This window comes from Calypte anna, chromosome 5A (assembly GCF_003957555.1).
Source record: "Calypte anna isolate BGI_N300 chromosome 5A, bCalAnn1_v1.p, whole genome shotgun sequence".
Taxonomy (NCBI): Eukaryota; Metazoa; Chordata; class Aves; order Apodiformes; family Trochilidae; genus Calypte; species Calypte anna.
In genome coordinates, this window is record NC_044251.1 from 14,633,378 (window position 1) to 14,652,134 (window position 18,757).

At 33.1% G+C, this 18,757-nt stretch overlaps 1 protein-coding gene across 5 annotated transcripts in view; it reads right to left on the bottom strand.

Moving 5' to 3' along the window:
* NOVA1 (NOVA alternative splicing regulator 1) overlaps positions 1–18,757 on the bottom strand; it is a 144,761-nt gene that overhangs the window by 3,882 nt on the left and 122,122 nt on the right. For all 5 annotated transcript variants that reach the window (XM_030452472.1, XM_030452473.1, XM_030452475.1 and 2 more), the window contains one exon: positions 18,170–18,241. In XM_030452472.1, coding sequence (XP_030308332.1) covers positions 18,170–18,241 — 72 coding nt within the window. The remainder of the gene's footprint in view (positions 1–18,169; positions 18,242–18,757) is intronic.

Sequence of the window (18,757 nt, forward strand, 5' to 3'; positions counted from 1 at the left end):
TTTCAAACTAAAGGTTTTTGCCTATAAATCCAACCTTTCCTCCTGTTTGAACGAGTTTCAAACTGATACAATCTCATTAATGTCAACAAGTTTATTCCTCATTGACTTCTTGCTATGAGCAAAGAATGAAACAAAAATTCAAATATTTATACATATTGTTCATAGCTTTCATTTTTATATAACTTTTACAAATGTCCCAAAGTTGTAATGTTATTGATATTTAATTAATATGATGCTTTCTTTTACAAAAATACTTTTTAGTAGCCTAATGATATGGACCATAAATGTAGGGGGTAACACCTTTCAATTTATGGATCTTTTCATCAAAAGGCTATCTCAAATCTCAGCAACAAGTCAATACAAAATCCAATTAAAATTTTATTAGCAATATTATCGTCTTACTGTCTCATTATATATTCAAGCTTACTATAAAGTCAAGCTAATTACAAATAAAAATGCATGCCCTATAAACAAACTTTTTCTAGTCTTACTAATTTTATATATTTCCAGTAGTTATGATAGCATAAAAATAAAATCTTTGGAAATCCAGCATGTTAAAAAGTTAAGAAATATTCTCCACTTACGCAATGTGCACATGAAAAATTGGAACATACCATATCGTCTTTTGCACAGGATTTTTTTACAGCATATATATAGTTTTTAACTGTTGCAGAATCTCAATCTTACTGATATAAGAATAAAAGTTGCTCTATGGTATAAGTAAAAATTATTAAGATGCTGAGTTATTCTAAAGATAACATAAAAGTATGGTATTGGAAAAAATACTTAGTCCACCTATATATCAAATAATCCTTATGAAAATATAAGCATCTCAATATGTGTATATTTATTTATACATATTTGTGTATATACACACACACACACACACATTGAAATGTTTTTTATCTTTATAGACATGGGCATTTTTAAGTCAGGACACCTCATAGTAGTTTCAAAATGTAGTTTGAACTATTTGATGATTCTGAGGTGTCTTTTGTTATTTCTCCTATCAGAAAAAGAAAGAAACCCTTCTTAAATTTGATATCGTATTTGGGGATCTAGATTCAAAACATATTAACTAATTGCTAAATGTAAGGAATGTTCAGATTTTTTTTGTTAAATATATATATATGTAAGGGGTTTTTCATTTGTTTGATTTGGTTTGTTGGGTTTGGGTTTTTTGAGGTGTTGGTTTGGTTTTTTTTCACTAACACTCAAAAATGCAAAGTTGCATAAAAATAGAATCATTCAGTAGAAGTGCAACTTTTATTGAATAGTAGAGCTTGTGTGATTATGGTTTTGTGGCACGTATCATAGAAAGTGACTTAGGGCATATTAACAGCTTCTTTGTGAGATTTGGACAACTGTGATTTGCCACAGCCTCCTTAGTTTCAGAACCAATATGCACAGTTCTCAAAAAGTGAGGTATGAGTGTTTATCTAAGTTTAACAGAAGAACACAAGAAGGTATGAAATTACACTTTCATAAGCATATAAGAAATTGCAGAAGAACTAGATTTAATTTTAGGGCAGCATTGTAGCATATGGTGACTTAACATAGCTATACTTGCAACATATGTATATCCAGATTATTTTAATATGGCTACAATTACTCTAAAGGACTGTTACAGGAAAGTAAAATAATGGTTTAATTCAGCCACAAAATTAAGAAGTATTTGTTCTTTAAGCAAAAAGAGAATGATCTCTAAGAGAATGGTTCACTATTAACGATTACTAACAATTCATATTCACTATTAACAATTCTGGTTGATCAACAGATTGATCTGCCTAATCAGATAAAAGAAAAAATGATCCCTTTCCCTATACCCATCCACTCCCACCTTGATCAGAAGTTTCTTTGTTCTACTATATACTAATATACTACAGTAATTAGTCAATATGCACAATCTACTTTTTACTAAGATGTCACAGAAAACATTCCAATTAAAATTCAGTTTTAAAAGAATACAAATACATCTGTATGCATCTTGCTTAAATCATAACCATGACATTTGCATTATTTTGAGATAATAATTTGCAACCTTCCTGTATTTGTGACCCTTTTTTTTTTTCCTTTTTTTTTTTTTTTTTTACCAAAGGGTGGTAATTACTTTAAAGAGGAAAACATACTTAGGATTATTTTTTATATATATACATGCCATAATAATCTTGCTATCAATTTGTAATTCTCCATCTGTTTCCTGCATTCACTTGACTTTCTCTGGTGTACATACTGGAATATAAATTCTTTAGGGAAATGGGTGGTATCTAACATACAGTATCTAACATATTAAGCCACAGACCCCTAGGTGTCAGCAAAAATGAAATAATGCAAATATATGTATTTTTTCTTTTCTGTTGAAGCCTAAAATACATAAGGTCACTGAGTTACAAGATATAAAATGATTCAACAAAATTATTAGCCTCAGCTCCTGTCACAAAAACAGAAAATGAAAAAGTGAGTATTACCTATTTGGTTCTGTTACCTGTACCACCAATATGTTCTAAAGTACTAAACTCCCTCTCTGTCAGGGAAATGGGGCAGTTCAGAAAATTATTTGGATGCAGAAGTGAGAAACCTAACTACTATCCAAAATACTACTACTTTGACTAATGCAGGAAGGTTAGGTTTCAAGGTTTACTTGTATGATCCTGGCTACACTGAAATAGTGATAAAAAAAGGAGAGTATCTAAAGCAACTATGAACATAAGCATAAAATGCATATGCAATTAAGAATTGAAAATAAAAGAAAAAATAGAAAAAACTCAACGTTTATTTCATGCCAAATATATTTTATAAAAATAAGGATTGCAATGACAGCATTTGCTTACTCCCAAAGCAAATTAATTACTACTACAGGCATCACTCTCATCCTATTTGCATTAACATAAGCAAGCTCAAAATCAGGCACAGCAAGCATCATACTTTTGCCCTGACAAGGAACAAAACTATAACAAAAATAAAGGCAACAATGCAATTTAACTGTGTAAGTTTTCACTAATAGATTACTATGTCTTTAAAAGCCTTTACAAAGGTGCAACAGCCCAAGAAACAGGGGTGCTTAAGAAGGGCTCATAATGGAGAGCAGTTTGTTTCCCTCAGTCCCCAATGAAGTGAGGAGGTATTCGATGAATCTGCACTTCAGAAGAGAACACTCAGTACTTGAAGGATCTCAGGCATTATGTCCAGAGGACATAATTCAAATTGCTTTAACTTAGCATTAATGGCTCATACTCATGCATGCTACAACACCCTAGACTCCAAAACACTTTATTGGCTAATTCCTACATCCTTCTTGATTTACTGACAGCTCACCTGCATAATCCCATGCTGCATTCACTCATGTTATCAGCATCACCTAAAAGTCCTCTGATCTACCACACTGAAGGTCCTGGTTCAGCTGTGGGAGCTGAACAGCATCTTCTGTGGAATGCCAGATGTTTAGTGATGATGCTATGATACTTCTCACCACTTCCCTTATGCTGTGAGCTGGGAGCAGTTCTAGGCATATGTCAATAAAACCAGAATATCTTCATGGCAAGCAGAACCATGACCAAATCTGCATTGCTACCCACACCGAAACCTTAAGTTATGTCTCTCCAGTCCTTATTTCCACTCCTCAAATGTAAAGACCTCTAACTACCTATGGCAATGTTCCCAACATTTTCACTTTTCTAATTACCTTATTTCCTTGTCCTCCTCTCTGATGACACAAGCTCTGGGTATGTTCTCACTTCTCACAGTCTTCAGAGGTGGGGGGTGGCAACCATAAACTAGCACCTTATGTGCTAATGTGCTAATGTTTTCAAATATGTAAGGGGTGAGTGTCAGGGAGATGGAGTTAGGCTCTTCTCAGTAGTGACCAGTGATAGGACAAGGGGTAATGGGTGTAAATTGGAGCATAGGAGGTTCAAGTTGAATATTCGAAAAAATTTTTTTACTGTAAGGGTGACAGAGCCCTGGAACAGGCTGCCCAGGGGGGTCGTGGAGTCTCCTTCACTGGAGACATTCAAAACCCGTCTGGACACATTCCTATGTGATGTAATCTAGGTGGCCCTGCTCTGGCAGGGGGGGTTGGACTAGATGACCTTTCGAGGTCCCTTCCAACCCCTAGGATTCTGTGATTCTGTGCTAATACAAAATATTTACCTGGCAAATGTATTGGGAGGATGAAATACATGCTGACTGGTTAGACAGCAGGACTTAGCAATTGATGCTGCTCTTATGCCAATTAGAGTAACTGTATATAAGGAGATCAAGAAACCTGGCTTTACATGTAAAACTTGACATGGTGGTGTGAAATATGTCTATACTAAATTACCCCAGAAAAGAAAAATTCTCATTGATTAAACAAAATAGCAACAAAACTTGGAAAAAACCAAACTGCTTGACAGTAGAAGGATTTAATTGTATTATCCTGTGTTTATTCCAACTCAGAATTGTTTCTAAAGAGACTGTACAGATATTAATGAACCAAGGGGATTTTTTTTTAATCTGTTATTCAGTTTTCCTTTTTCTTCATTTATTTTCAGAAGTTGAATTATACTCATCCCATGAATCTTCTGTAGTAGTTGTATTTTCTCCTCTTAAATGTTTAAGCTCCTTCTGTAATGTTATTTTCTCTTAACAGAGATATGTCTTCACAAAAAATGTTCCATTTAATGTGACAAACTTATCCTAATCTATCACAGTTCTATATTTTAGTCTCTCTATAGCAAATAACTGTTATTCCCTAAAACTGTATTTAAATTACCACCTTCTATTTTATCTCTTTTATTGCTCATAAATTAGTTTAAACTCTCTAAAACTCCATCTGGGCTCTGGAATCTATACCTAATTGAATATTGGATGCTATTTTAGCTTCTCATTCGACTGTAGGCTTGGAGCTGATGAGAGGGTACTTTGAGAGCACAAGTTCCTGCATAGAGCAGTCAATGAAGAGTAAGAGCCATCTATTACTTTCTGTGTCAGGCTAAACACAGTTAGAGTAGGCTTCAACTGACACGAGTGGCCCTGTGACATCCATCCTTAAACCAAAGTGGCAGTACGATGAAAATCTGGGAGAAAAACTGGGGTCAACAAAAGATGTGATAGAAATCTACTGGAATCACACAGAAAAACAAACATTACATTACAGGCAAGATGATGCATGAGGCACTTAGAATTTACAGCCACAATCTGTCGTATCAGCCAGCTCCTGAGAAGTCCCTGGCTATATACCTAGTGCCAATCACAAGCTCAAGGCAAAACAAGCTACCAAAAGGTCATGAGACATCCTATGTGGAAAGGAGGCAGAAATACCAGGCTGGTCTGGACAGGTGTTTGCTTACATCAGACTGGGGCTCAGCCTGCAGCAGAAGGCTTACACAGCAAATCTTTTAAGGAAGAGATCCTTAAGGATGTTAGTCGAATGTCTCAGTGACTTCATTAGTTCTGGACTGGCTTCCATATGTATGTACTGTGAAATACAAACTTACTTCTTCAGAGGTGTTGTGCATGGAAGAAATTCCTGGTTGCTTACTCTAAAATTCTACACTTTCCTTTTAGAGAAAATACTTTAAAAATACAGACATCTTTCTAAATGTATACTTACTTACCAAAATAAGCAAATGTCCATAAAAATATCCTTATTAAGTTTGGTTAGATCATCATGTAAATAAATGTAAATATTGTAAATAAAACTAGATAATAAATTAATCTTCCCTGATAATGTTTAAATTCTGTAAACACTATTTCAATTAAAATTTTCTTTTTCTATAAAATGATATCTAGACCCAACATACTGCTATTAAGTGCAAATTGATCACAGGAAAAGATTAGTTGCTACGTAGTTCCTAAACATAATATATGTTTTTTTCCTAATCATGTCTGTGCTACTGAGATTTTCCTCTCACTACAAAGAGCAAATACACTTGTAGTATTTCCTTCATATATTGCAATATTAATATAATCTTGCCATTTCTTTATGTTTCTTCTTTGTGGTATGCTGTTTCTTTCAAGTAAACTCGGAAGTTAAATAAACCCATTGAAAAAAGTGATATTTCAAGTACGAGGTCTTTCTTAACTTAAAATCATACTAGATCATAACAACTCTAATAAAACAGAAAGACAGTGCAAACACATTCTTAAACATGTATTTATACTTGCTACTACATTGCAGCAGGAGTTTAGGCTGATTTCTACTCTACTGTTTATCACAAGTATTCATTTTGTTCCAGTTCTCAGACCTCCACTCAGCTGAAGCTGCATTTCTCAAGGGCATTATTTCATTTTAGTCCCGACAACTATCCCACAGTACAAACCTAACTTCAGCTGAAATGCTTGGGAATAATTTACATCTGAAATCATAAGGCTTAGAACCACACAACCATGCTGGAGAAAGATTTACTAGAGGAAGGAAAGAACATGAGGCTTTTTGCACAAATTACTGCTTTGGCTTAAACCTAGACCATTTTTCAATTTATATTTTATATTAAATTTTGACTCTTTGGAAAGATGAAAAAAGTACCGCCTGCTTCTTTAAGTTACTATCTAATTATGCTTCTGCCCACTTTATAGTATGAACATTAGGTTTTTCTTTCATGCTTTTAACTAAAGATCTAATTTGGAAGGCAAAATTCTCACAGCAAGGAATAGGCAAATCCTGTTTAAACAAACAAACAAAAAATTTCTCTGATGTCTCTTCAGCTGCCATTGTTGCAAGTGTGTGCACAGGCTCTATCTCATAAATAGGCTTTGTGATAGAAGAGAGAAAAGCTCTATTATGAAAGAAAGGCTTCTTTTGAGAAAGCAGCATTTACTGAACGTGGGCACATGCAAGTTGTGTATGGAGAGGATAATTTTTGAAACAACCCTGGTTATACAGGTGGTTGATTTTCTGAGATTATCTAGTTCTGAACATTATAATTACAAATTTGCACACAGAGAAGTCCATTAATAGCTTCATGAGTATCCCTCATGAAAACATTAAAAAGTGGGAGAGTGGAAGAAACCAAATACTCCATGAATTTGCTATGATACATAGTTTTAATTACACAGAGAAGAAACTTAACTTTTTTTTTTTTTCTGTGCAGCATAAAAAAAACATTCCATATTTTATGCATTAATATTTCATGAGTTTCAAATTACATTTGCAGAGAAGTGTAATGTATTTTGAGTAGCTTCATTTATACTTCTCACTTTATAATTAAGAAGAAAAAAAAAAAAAGAGCCATTTACACACTGAATTATACAGGAGCAAAAAATCACAGCTTTTCACCCAATTGTAGAGTATGCAGTTAACATAGAAAATTAGACATCTATATTGACTGCTGCATTTTTCAGATGAAACATCTTTTAAGGAGACAGAAAGCAGGAATACCAACTGATCTGGCCAGAAAAGCCTGAAGGATACTTTCAGTAACAGTAGAACTTTTAACTCTACTCTCTAGCTTAAATCACAAGCGTTCTCCCTCTCCATCTAAAATCTCTTTCTCTTTTCTTCATCTAATTTGTTTCATGCTGTTCTATGAATACCTGACAACATTGCAGAGTCAAAGATGGGTTTCACAAAAGCATGAATATTTACAGTACTATAGAGTACAGTAATTTGGGGTGCTTTTGATTGAAAGACAATGTAATTATAATGTAATTTCATCATTGGAATTGCTGAAAAGAGACTTCATGTGAAAAAAAAAAAACAACAAAACTCTGTAGTTCTCTAAGTCCATTATGTAAAATATTCTAATGTGAAACAGAATAGTGAAAGGTACCTTATCAGGTCTAGGCACCAAAACCTAGTGACAGTAAGTTTTCATAAGAGAAATATTTTTCTGTTCCTTCAGATAGAGGCACATAAAATGGTAGAGCTGCACTGTTTTTAACAAAAAGATTTTAAACACAGACTACATCTAGCTAGGCACACAATGTAAAGAAAAAAAAAAAGTAAACAAGGAAAGGCAGGTGCTCATTACCATTCCCACTGACCTAAGGTTTGATTCAAAAACTTAAGAAAAATATAAGTACATGAAGTAAATCCCACACCACCTGAATATATCACTACTATATAAGGTTTTTAATATATACAGATGCCATTGTCTACTACAGATATCCAATTCTATATGTAACTCCATAATGCTTAATTACTTCTATGGAGAAACAGTCCTATCACATTTACTATCTAGACAACTTCAGCTCAGTTGGAGAGTACAGAAGCTACTTATTCATCAGTGCCTCTTTAAACTCTTCATTCACAATTCAGCTGATTCTAAAAACAATAAGAAAAAACAAAAGCGAGTCCATATGGAAGACATGACATACTCCTGCTCTATACAGACACAATAAATGGAACCATTCCTTCTGCCAGGCCAATCATGTCTTAGAATCTCACAGCTGCAAGGAGGTCAGACATGAATGTGCTTCTGCACAAAAACAAATGAAAGCTCTTCACATCACAAGACCATGGAATAATAATTAAAAAAACCCCCTAAGTCTGATACATACTTATTTCAAGATCTTCTCCAATCTTTCTTCAAAGCAAATTTCTGTTTTTAATAATATTAATTTAAATAATATAGCTTTTAACTGAAAGAGAGCTTTTATACCCAATTTATATTTATTTACAAATATAAAAATAAAAAAAAGAACAGGGAATTTTTAATGGTATATCTTGGCCTAACCTTGCATCAGCTTTGCACAAGCTTCCTACAAGCCAATTCAAAACCTGACAAGGATCAGAAAACAGAACCAGGTAATATCAAACTCCCAGGCTAGGTAAATATATCAGTAATGATAATTAAGTTAAGTGGCTAGCTTATAACTTAACATTCACCCAAGCAAATATATACGTATATGTTTCCTCTGTATGTATATATTCGTCCTGATTTATTCTTTTCTAAACTTGTAGTTTAACAAAGATAGACACAAGGAAATAGTAACTACTGCTGAAAGAGAAAAAAAAATGGAATAAGTGGAGAATAATGAGAGAAATTACTAATTACTTGAGTAAACAGAAACAAAAAGATTGATAGGTGCTAGCAATTATGCCAATAATGAATGTCAACCTAGCCTATCAAGAAAAGCATAAACACAAGAAAAAACTGCAGCTGCATCATCCTCCCTGCTAAGCATCCTGGATTTAGAAAATAACAGATTTAGCTCAGTGAGAAAATTTTAAATATATATTTTTAAAACCAGATACTTGCAAACTATATTGGTTTCAGATATCTGTATAGAGAGTTATATTTGTCATAGCATGGGAATCTGTGGACCCAAATTTTATTAAGAAAAACTATCTGTAAATTAGCAATAACAAAAGAAAGCAAACAAACAAACAAAAAAAGTGCTATACAAAACAACCCCTTGCAACTTTTAAGATTTAACTAAGCATTCCAAAAGCTAGGCAGAGGTAACATTTGAAAATAGATATATATTAATAATTTTGGCCTGTTAATCATCTGATACAAATGTTGACATGGAAAAAAAAACTTAAGCAAACTGAGGCTGTGGGACACAATTGTTAGAAATGGATGTATTTAGACATACACATCCCATGTTTTTATACCTCTACTACATATGTGTTATTCTATGTGTGCATTTACTTGGAAAAACTCCATTTTGGTTTAAATAAGAAGTGTTTCACTAAATATTTTAAATATATTATGATCAATAAATATTCTGCAAAGATTTGCTTATCTTTTCACTTGATTTCTTTTTTTCTGCATGGTTTAATTATGCATAAGCACTGGTCTGCAGAATATCTGAAGGAACTGTATTTTGCTTCAGTGCTCTTTACCGACGAACATCATCAATCACAGTTTAATCTATTTTACAAGCCCATTTTATTCCATAAAGTAGTACCACTTAAAAGAGCTTACATGGAGACTGCACTTCAGTATCCCATGGGTAGAGGGCAGCTGCTAATTTATTATCACAATTATTTTCAGAAGAAAAAAAGAAAAGAAAAAAAGAAAAGAAAAAAAAAGAAAGAAAAAACCAAAGCCACAACACTGCACAAAAAAAAAAAAATAAAAATAAAAAAATAAAAAAATCCAAACCCCTCCCCTCACCAGCTAGTGTGAAAATAAAATAGGCACAAAACTACAGGAAAACAGTGCTTCAGAATAAGTTGCAGTTACATATTGTTTTGACTGCAGCATAAAGATATTGACTTAAGTCTGGGCTGTGATGCTATGGGCAAACGTATCAGGAGCTGCACCTTATCTCTGGAAGAGAAAAACCTCCTACGTCTTATCCCTCTGTGTAGTAAGTCAAACACCTTCTTTCTATATTGTGGTTTTTTTTTTTTTTTCTCAAATCAGACAGAAAGTCTGCTTTAATTGTTGGGTTTGTTTCACATCTATCTATGACTTCTCACTATCTGATGAATTCTCAAAGCACACCAAAAAAATGATGTATCTGGCATGAAGCCTGCAGCACAGTGCACTGTGTTTCTGCACTATTCCTACAAACAGAGCTTGTGAAACTGGTAATGTTTTACATGGCACAACGAAGATTTTATTTCATGTATGCCCAGAGCCTGACCTTCTAGGGCTAGGCCTAACTATGCCTCATTTAACTTACCTCTGAGATGTCATAAAAATGTTGCACTTTCTGCCCTGTAATTTGTGATGTTAAGTATCTGTCCTGGTATGACAGTAAGCTCTGTAACCATGATGTTTCTTCCTACATTCTCATATAACTCTTGATCATATAAATTCTGAACTCTTTAGGAGCTTCTGAATTAATTTCTGAACAGTTCAAAAGTCACAGTCCAACCTTTGTGTGACTAATACAGAAAAAAAGCAGTAAAGTCATTCAAACTTGCATTATAGAAATTGCTCTGATATTCTGTTTTCTCTGGGCTCCTCAAACAGCAAAAAGTGCACTTAGTGACTCTTTTCCTAAATACCTTAGACTATGGTTGGCTTTTTCTCCCAATTCTGAATAAAACATTATGTCACAAAACCTGAGCATTTAACAGTTATAATTTTGGTTAGACCACAGAGTTGCACCTTGTCAGCTTTCACTCTAGCTTACATGGGGTAGATCTTGAATGAAGAAATATCTGGCACTTCATAACATGCTATTTATTTTCAGAACCTACATATCATGTCTACAAACAGCCTTAAAGTACAGAACAAGATCTTCAGTTACAGAATGAGATTCTTTTTTTACACCTAAACAACTTGAATAATCTATACATGCAAGTCTAAAGCAAAATCCATTCAATAAAAAAACTGTAAAATTTTTACATGTTCACAACAAAATATTATAGAGTGAATAAATCCCACACAAACACTAAGTGTACTGATAACTTTTCTCCCAAATCTCAGAATGCATAAACTACATGTATGATTTGTAAATCAATGAAACAAAAGCAGACGATAAAAAGTCATACTACAGTAAAATTCAGTAAAATTTGTTTTCTAAATCATTGTAGTATGTTTCTAAAATTCTACATTTATTCACCTCCTTTAATAAATTTTAAAACTAACAACTAAACCAAGGATTAAAACTGTTGATGGGCTTCACCTTCATCAATGCAAAACAGGGGTAATGACAATGTAATATCTTGTTTAAACTGTTTCCTTACAAGAAAAAACAGCTTCTCCTTTTTCAAGCCTTATTTTATCTGCCTTTTAAAATCTTTTTTTTTCTCTCATAATTTTTATCTATGGGGAAAAAAATAAAACCTAATAACCAGGTAGAATTCAAAAGGTGAGTAGAAAATGGTTTAGTATTTATCCATTTTAATAGATAAGGATAGTAAACTTGTACTCAGTTAAACTGAGAAAGCACATCTTTTTGAAGAGGGGATGGAGCTTACTGAAATTCTTTTTCAAGCATAGAAACAAAACCTGATACTTAAATATGGAAACACACTTTCACGTACAGAATTGCAACTGGCAGATCATTCATGAGATCCTCTGAATGATTTACCAGTTGTATTCAGAGACTTAGCAGTGGGAAACTGCATCCTTCCCCACATCTCATAAATGCTCCTGACAACACTTTTTTGACATTTAAAAAAAGGAGCAATTGTTGTGTGGTGGGAGAGAGGAGAATAAAGGAAACAAGTAAATCAATTTGAAGGAATAAGAACACAAATAATTATCTAGTTATTTGCCCAAAGGGGTAAAATTTAAAGAGACAATAAGGGAGAGAAACATAATCCAAACTGATTTGAATGCAGGATTTTTTAAAATTGCTATTTAAAAATCTTTATATTTATGTATTTATATATGTATTTATATATTTATATATATATATATATATATATTTATATATTTATATATTTATATATGTATTTAAAAAAAATATGTGTTTAAGGAGACAATACAAACAGAAGCATTGAGCTCAGCTACTGCAAAATATTTGGAAAAAGCAGTCAAAGAGCAAGAGAAATATAATAAAAGTAATGTATTAGCCCAAGAACCAGAAAAAAATGTCTACAGGTTCATTGTGCTTTGAGTTTAGCCATGAAATGAAGCATTTTAATTGAGCTGCAGCACTCTGAAGCACTGAAACCTCTACTGGAGTCCTCTTACTTGAACAGGGGAATAACACTCCCTAGCCTTTTCTAGATATGTTATCTCAAATATTTTTTATTATATGCTGTCCACAGTGTGCCATTGGCAACTTGTAATCAAAAAGGGAACTCTGTCGTCTTATTAAATTGAAACAAAAAGGTCGCTTTATAAACATATGAATTCACAGTTGATAAAATTATTTACAAATGTGAAACGTAAGGGTTTTCTCACAGTAGAAAGAGATGCATTTTTCCTCACTAATGTAGGCACTTTCATTCAACCTTATTACAATGGACAATGTTCAATAGGGAGTGAAAATTTATCAATGACCAATCTGACAGATTGAAAAAAAGTCAAAATGTTATCTCACAGAGAAATGCTGTAGCAAATATTCTGAACAATCAAAATAAAGTTATAAGTTTTGTTGTTTTTTTTAATTATTATTTTTTTATTCTATACCATATTTTATGAGAGCACTAAACAGCTTTATATGGACCTTGTTTTTAACGCATGGTACTGAGATTTAGACAGATCAAGTGATACATCCAGTATTAGTCAATCTGTCACAGACTTCAAATAAAATAGATTTTCTCAATATCACTGTAAGAAATTACATTAAAATTAGATTAAAGTTAGATGAATATTGCAGTTACAATGTCAGAGACAGAGTATCTTAACACTCACATCAAATTGTGAAATGCAAATAGAGACAGTATCTCAAAGGCCTCTGGTGGCTATCTTGTATCCTGGGATCATAATTAAAACTCACTATTTGTATTTTAACATTAATATACTGATAAAAACTTTAGCATATTATGTTTGTCATTATACATATTTCAGAATTACTTGTCATAAAGACTAAGACAAAGTTTCTTTCCTATTTCTTCTTCCAACTCCCACAACACAGTATATATTAAATGGGTGATATGAATTATCAACACTTTAAAAGCTATCAGTATACTTAAGAGACAGCTTTTATTTTCAGATTCTACCTCTCTGCCAGGAATAAAAAAATATACTTCTGCAATTATTTTACAGACAAGAACAGGACTGTTGTTTAAAGACAGAAAGAGGGAGACCATGAAAAATAATGTTTACAATTCAGAGATATTACTTAAGCCCCCAATCGATAATTATATGTGTACTACTATATTCCCTTGCAATCTATAGATTTTGCATAAAATAAAGAGATCTTATAAGCCAAAAGTAAAAATTTGTAATCTCAAGATTGTAACAGCCACGTACTTGTGCTGTACCTCTTGTGTTCAGGCAGTGCCAAGAAAACTGGCTCAGTCCCACTGTGTAAAAAAGTTGAAAAGCATTATATATTTCATATGTTGTGGTAACTGACTGATATAGATATGCTTCAAAAAACGTAAACCTTGAGGTCTGAATGGACAAATCCTACACCTATCTGCACTCCACAACATTTATATTACACTATACTAAATGATAAAATTAGGGTTTCAAGTGTAACCATGAAGAAGCAAAATACAAGGTAGAACTCTAAAAAATGCAAATGCCACGGGGAAAAAAAAGCACATTTTAACAAGTTAAAATAAAAGAAAGTTTGTATAGTAAGTTAATGACACAGTAAGGTGTCGATGATATGATGATAAATCCTATTACGTTAGTGAATAATCCATCTCAGTAAAAGTCTATCTAAATCATAAGGGAAAGGACTCCTATCCATCACTCTCCTCACTAATTCTAAGTTTGAATGTTTCTATATTTTGGCCTTTTATTCTCTTATAGCCAATAGTAAAGGTCAGCAGCACTATCCCTCTCATGGAAAAAAGGGAGGACTGGAGAAAACATGCTAAGGTTTGCAGTTGCATTGATAGGCAAACAACAAATAGAGAACGGAGAAATGCAAAGCTTAGGTTCACATCACTTGTATTTCCTCTAAAGTAACAGTAACATCAGTAAAGCAGGCAGATAAAAGGGAAAAATAATCTTGTAGACAAAATATGTAAACACTTTAATTTCAGAAGTACCTGTCTAATGTCATTTGTCTGTTAAAAAAAAAATATTAGAACTTGTACCTTTAGCAGATACTACAGAGGAAAAGCAAGCATGTGTTATATGATGTTTATGGTGCTATTCATCACTTTTGAGATGGAATTCCCACTTTTAGTATTCTGTGGAAACGTAAAATTGATTTCCTCTTTCTGGTAAATAAAAGTAAAGCTATATTCTGCCAGCTCCAGGGGCATCAGCAGAACAGTTTCACCACTGCAGCCATATGTCTGCCAGTGTTCCTGTTATAAACAAAGCTGACAAAGTTCAGAAGGGGGTAACACAGAAGCTCTCTGTCAAAAAGTTCATAAAGATTGACATTTTTTTCAGTAATAGGCAGACAGGAGAGGGGAAAAAACAACGTTATTTGAGATGTCCCTAAATCTATTGTCTCTTTGATTCTTTCTTCCTTCGGAAGTTTGTAGCATATGAATTTTTAATGTGAACAAAGGCCCAAGGAATTTCTACTGAAAAAATACACGAGACATTTACAACAATAATATTGACAGAAGTATACCTTCCTGGAACAAAAAACTAAAGAAAAACCACTTCCAAGGCAGGGGTTTCTGTGTCATACATGGTAATTCAGTATAAAACAACACATGAAAGTTCTGAAGGAACATTTTTCTTCCATTGTATAAAACATTTTAGAGAATACTCTCTCCTTGAGAATCATAAAAAGAACAGTGTCATGAATATCGGGAGTTTTGTTGTCATGAATATTGGGAGTTCTGTTGTTTTGGTTTGTTTTTTTTTTTTAACTTGGTTAGTTTTTTGGTTTGGTTTTTTTTTTCAAAAAAACAACAATTCAATAAAAGCTGACACTGCCATACAAAGGAGTTGATCTCATCTAAATGGAGGCAAAGTGAGTCATTAAAAGGAAGGCATAATAGAAGCCAGATTTCCTGCCCAGCTTCCTCTGACCTCTGTTGGCAAAGCTATTTTCCTCTTGCGGTAAAACGTATGCCTAGAAATTGTTCTCCCCACTATGCAGTCTCTGTCAGAAGAACACAACTGACATGGTTGTACCGCAGGAAGGATCACATCAGGTATGCTCATCAACACGCATACTTGACAGTTTTCTAATTAAAATGACCTATGGGGAGTCCTCCAACCCACTTCAAAAATCTCACTCCAACAGCAACCCTGTCTTCAGTAGTGCTTAAACCTTGCTTAATTGCCTTATTAATCTTTAATAAAAAATACTGTCCTTGCAATTAAAATATAAGAGAAAACTGAATGATTAGAAGGCAGATTTGCTACTATGTGCCCACAACAGGTGCGCTGTGAATTTTTTGTACACCTTAACACTAATTTTCCTGACTTCCATCTAGTTAAATAAGTTCCTCCCTGCTACCCTAATAGAGCGACTTGTGAGAAAACACATACCTGGATGGTTGTTTTTGATTGAGAATTACCTTACAAAGCCATGAATTAAAACAAACATTTGTTGTTGTTCTCGAATACTCTCCTATTGGGCACTTACATCACCACTGGCAGGTTTGAGATTACTGTGTGGGAACCTATTTTCGTGTGACAGCTGCAGTGCAGATACTTGTCAATACACTGGTGCTGAATGTTAATCAACACTACAGGCTGGGAACAATTGCCAGCTATATCACTTATCACTATAATGAAAAGAAAGGCCTTAAATGTCTTATCATTTGCTTTGTGCTTCTTGGTGGAAGACATTAGGAAACACTAGGAGGCATAAAATAATTAAAAACCAGTAGGAATTTCAAGGGTTAATGATAAAGGACTTCCAAAAGTCCATATTGCTCTCTTAATATATACAATTTTAATGCTGTTCAAAAGAGATCTTGATTATTTGTATGAAAACTGAACACAAGTGATGAATAAAATGCATTAAAAGATGTCATGTGGGCTATACACAGGACACAAAGCATACACATCCCTTAGTTTGTATTTTCAGCTATATCACGTGACAATATTCTCACAGAAAACCTTTCTATCACAATAACTATTTTTAGCTATTTAAATGTAATTTAAAATTTTTACGCCATGCTGTACTTTTGGTAATTCAAAATTCATAAGCCAGATGCAAAGTAGGTACTTTTCTGATGCTAATTAAACAGCACACTCAAACAGTATTTCCTCTTCCTTTTTCTCCAAATAATGATCATCAGGGCATACTCATAATTTAAGAAAAAAAAAAAGAAGTGGGAAAGAACACACAGAAAAGAAAAATAGCACAAAAACTTCTTAAAAAGATCTACGCACTCAACATTTTCAAAATCTTCTAACTAAAACACACAAAATATTAATTGAGAAAGAATAAAGGCTGAATACAGTGCTCATGAAATATCCCTAGTTGTTGGCAAAGTTTATGTCTTTGTTGTTTCATGATGATGAAGCTGAATAACTGCTGCTTGAATGGAAGCAGGCTGATGAAGAAGGCTTTAAAATTGAAGTCAGGAACATCACAATTTATATTTTTCTTATTTGTTTTTCTATCCATACAACTTCCCTGTAGATTTCATTCCTTTTTGTATTAGAAGTCTCTTTCAACAGACAGTCATGTGTTGATTAAAGATATATTGCTTTAATATGTCTGCTTTCTGTTGTATCTTAAATTGTTTGCTCATACAGCCAGCAAGTTCTATGCAGTTAACAAAATATCAAAGGATTGGAAATTAATAACAACATTAACTTCCAGGGAAAACTAACTTGTGAAGAAAACTTTCTGGGTATTCACATCTAGTTTGTGATAGAATCATTCAGATAATGTAAATAAAGAGACTGTGTGTTAAAAACTGTTAGCACATACTGCATACTTAAATTATGTGAACACAAAGAACATTAACAGTATATTAAAAAAATGAATAAGGTATATATTAAGGATATATTAAACATAAATGAGTTCTAAAAAGTGTGGTATGAAGTAACTTTAAAAATTTTCATAGGGAAAGCAAAAATATACAGTATGATGATTTGTGGACATAATGAACGGGACATTTTTTTCCAGTTAAAAGAGAAATAAATGAGTGTAATTAAAATGGAAAAATACCCAGTACATGATTTAAAATATAAAATATGAATCAAGCCTACTTAGATGTGTTTTTAGAGAGACAATTTTATTTCATTCTTAATAAATAAATTTTCATTTCAAATCTTTTTTTATTATATACACTATTTAAATAATGCCCCTATGTTACTGTCCACAAACACATTTCAATTTTTTTGAAATAAACAAATAAGTCTGTCTGCCATTCCTAGGCCGATTTCCAGCTAATTAAGCATTGTTTTAGGGATAATTCCATTATCATTTATAAATTATCCAGGAGTTAATACGTGTGTGCATATATACATAAACATACATATACCAAGAGTTACTCTGTCGACAAACACACCAGTGTGTATCCTTCCTATTTATTAAGCAAATAGAGTTTTTAAAGGACTATTTTACAAGATACTTTGCTTTCATCAGAAAGATAACAAAAAATTAAAAGAAAAATATTTTCATTTCAATTTACCAATTTCTTACAAGAGTTAGATATCTATGGTTATGGGTGTATATATGTGAATGAACGAATAAATCCTTAACCCACCATATCTTTTTCTCCAGTTTGCAAGCTGTCACCCGTGAAAAGTATGGTGTAGATGGTAGGATGATACTGTACCTGATTGGCTCTGGAGGTGGTCATGGGATCAGATGGAGAGGACTTGGTGGTAGTTGGGGAAGATGGCAATGTCTGGGAACAAAGCAGTTCAGGAGCAAATCAACCTTTACAAGCCTTAGACTGAACAGTTAAAAAAAAGAAATAAACCAACAAAAGTAACATAACTAGAAAACTAAAATAAATAAAAAATGCCTACGACAAAATCTTCCTCCTACTCATTGGAACTTAATGGAATTTAAAGCCAATTGGATAAATAATGCATGTAAATATGCATGCTTATGCATGTAAAAACAAATTAATGACTTGAAATCAAGATGGTGAACTCACATAAATACCCAAAAATATGCTGATCACATGAGGAATATATTCTTTCCTCTCTCCTCCTCTTGGGGAAAATGAAGACTATAGTAAACAAAAATTCCAGCAAGTTCAATGAGCACATGAGAAACAGTTACCAGTCTACAAACAAACAGGGCCAATGCCTGGAAGAAGTTCAGAGACATTTACTTTGGCACCTTATAATGCACCATTCTATAGCAGGGCCTATAGCCAGCAAACTGTGTTCCATATCTTACAAAAATTAAACTG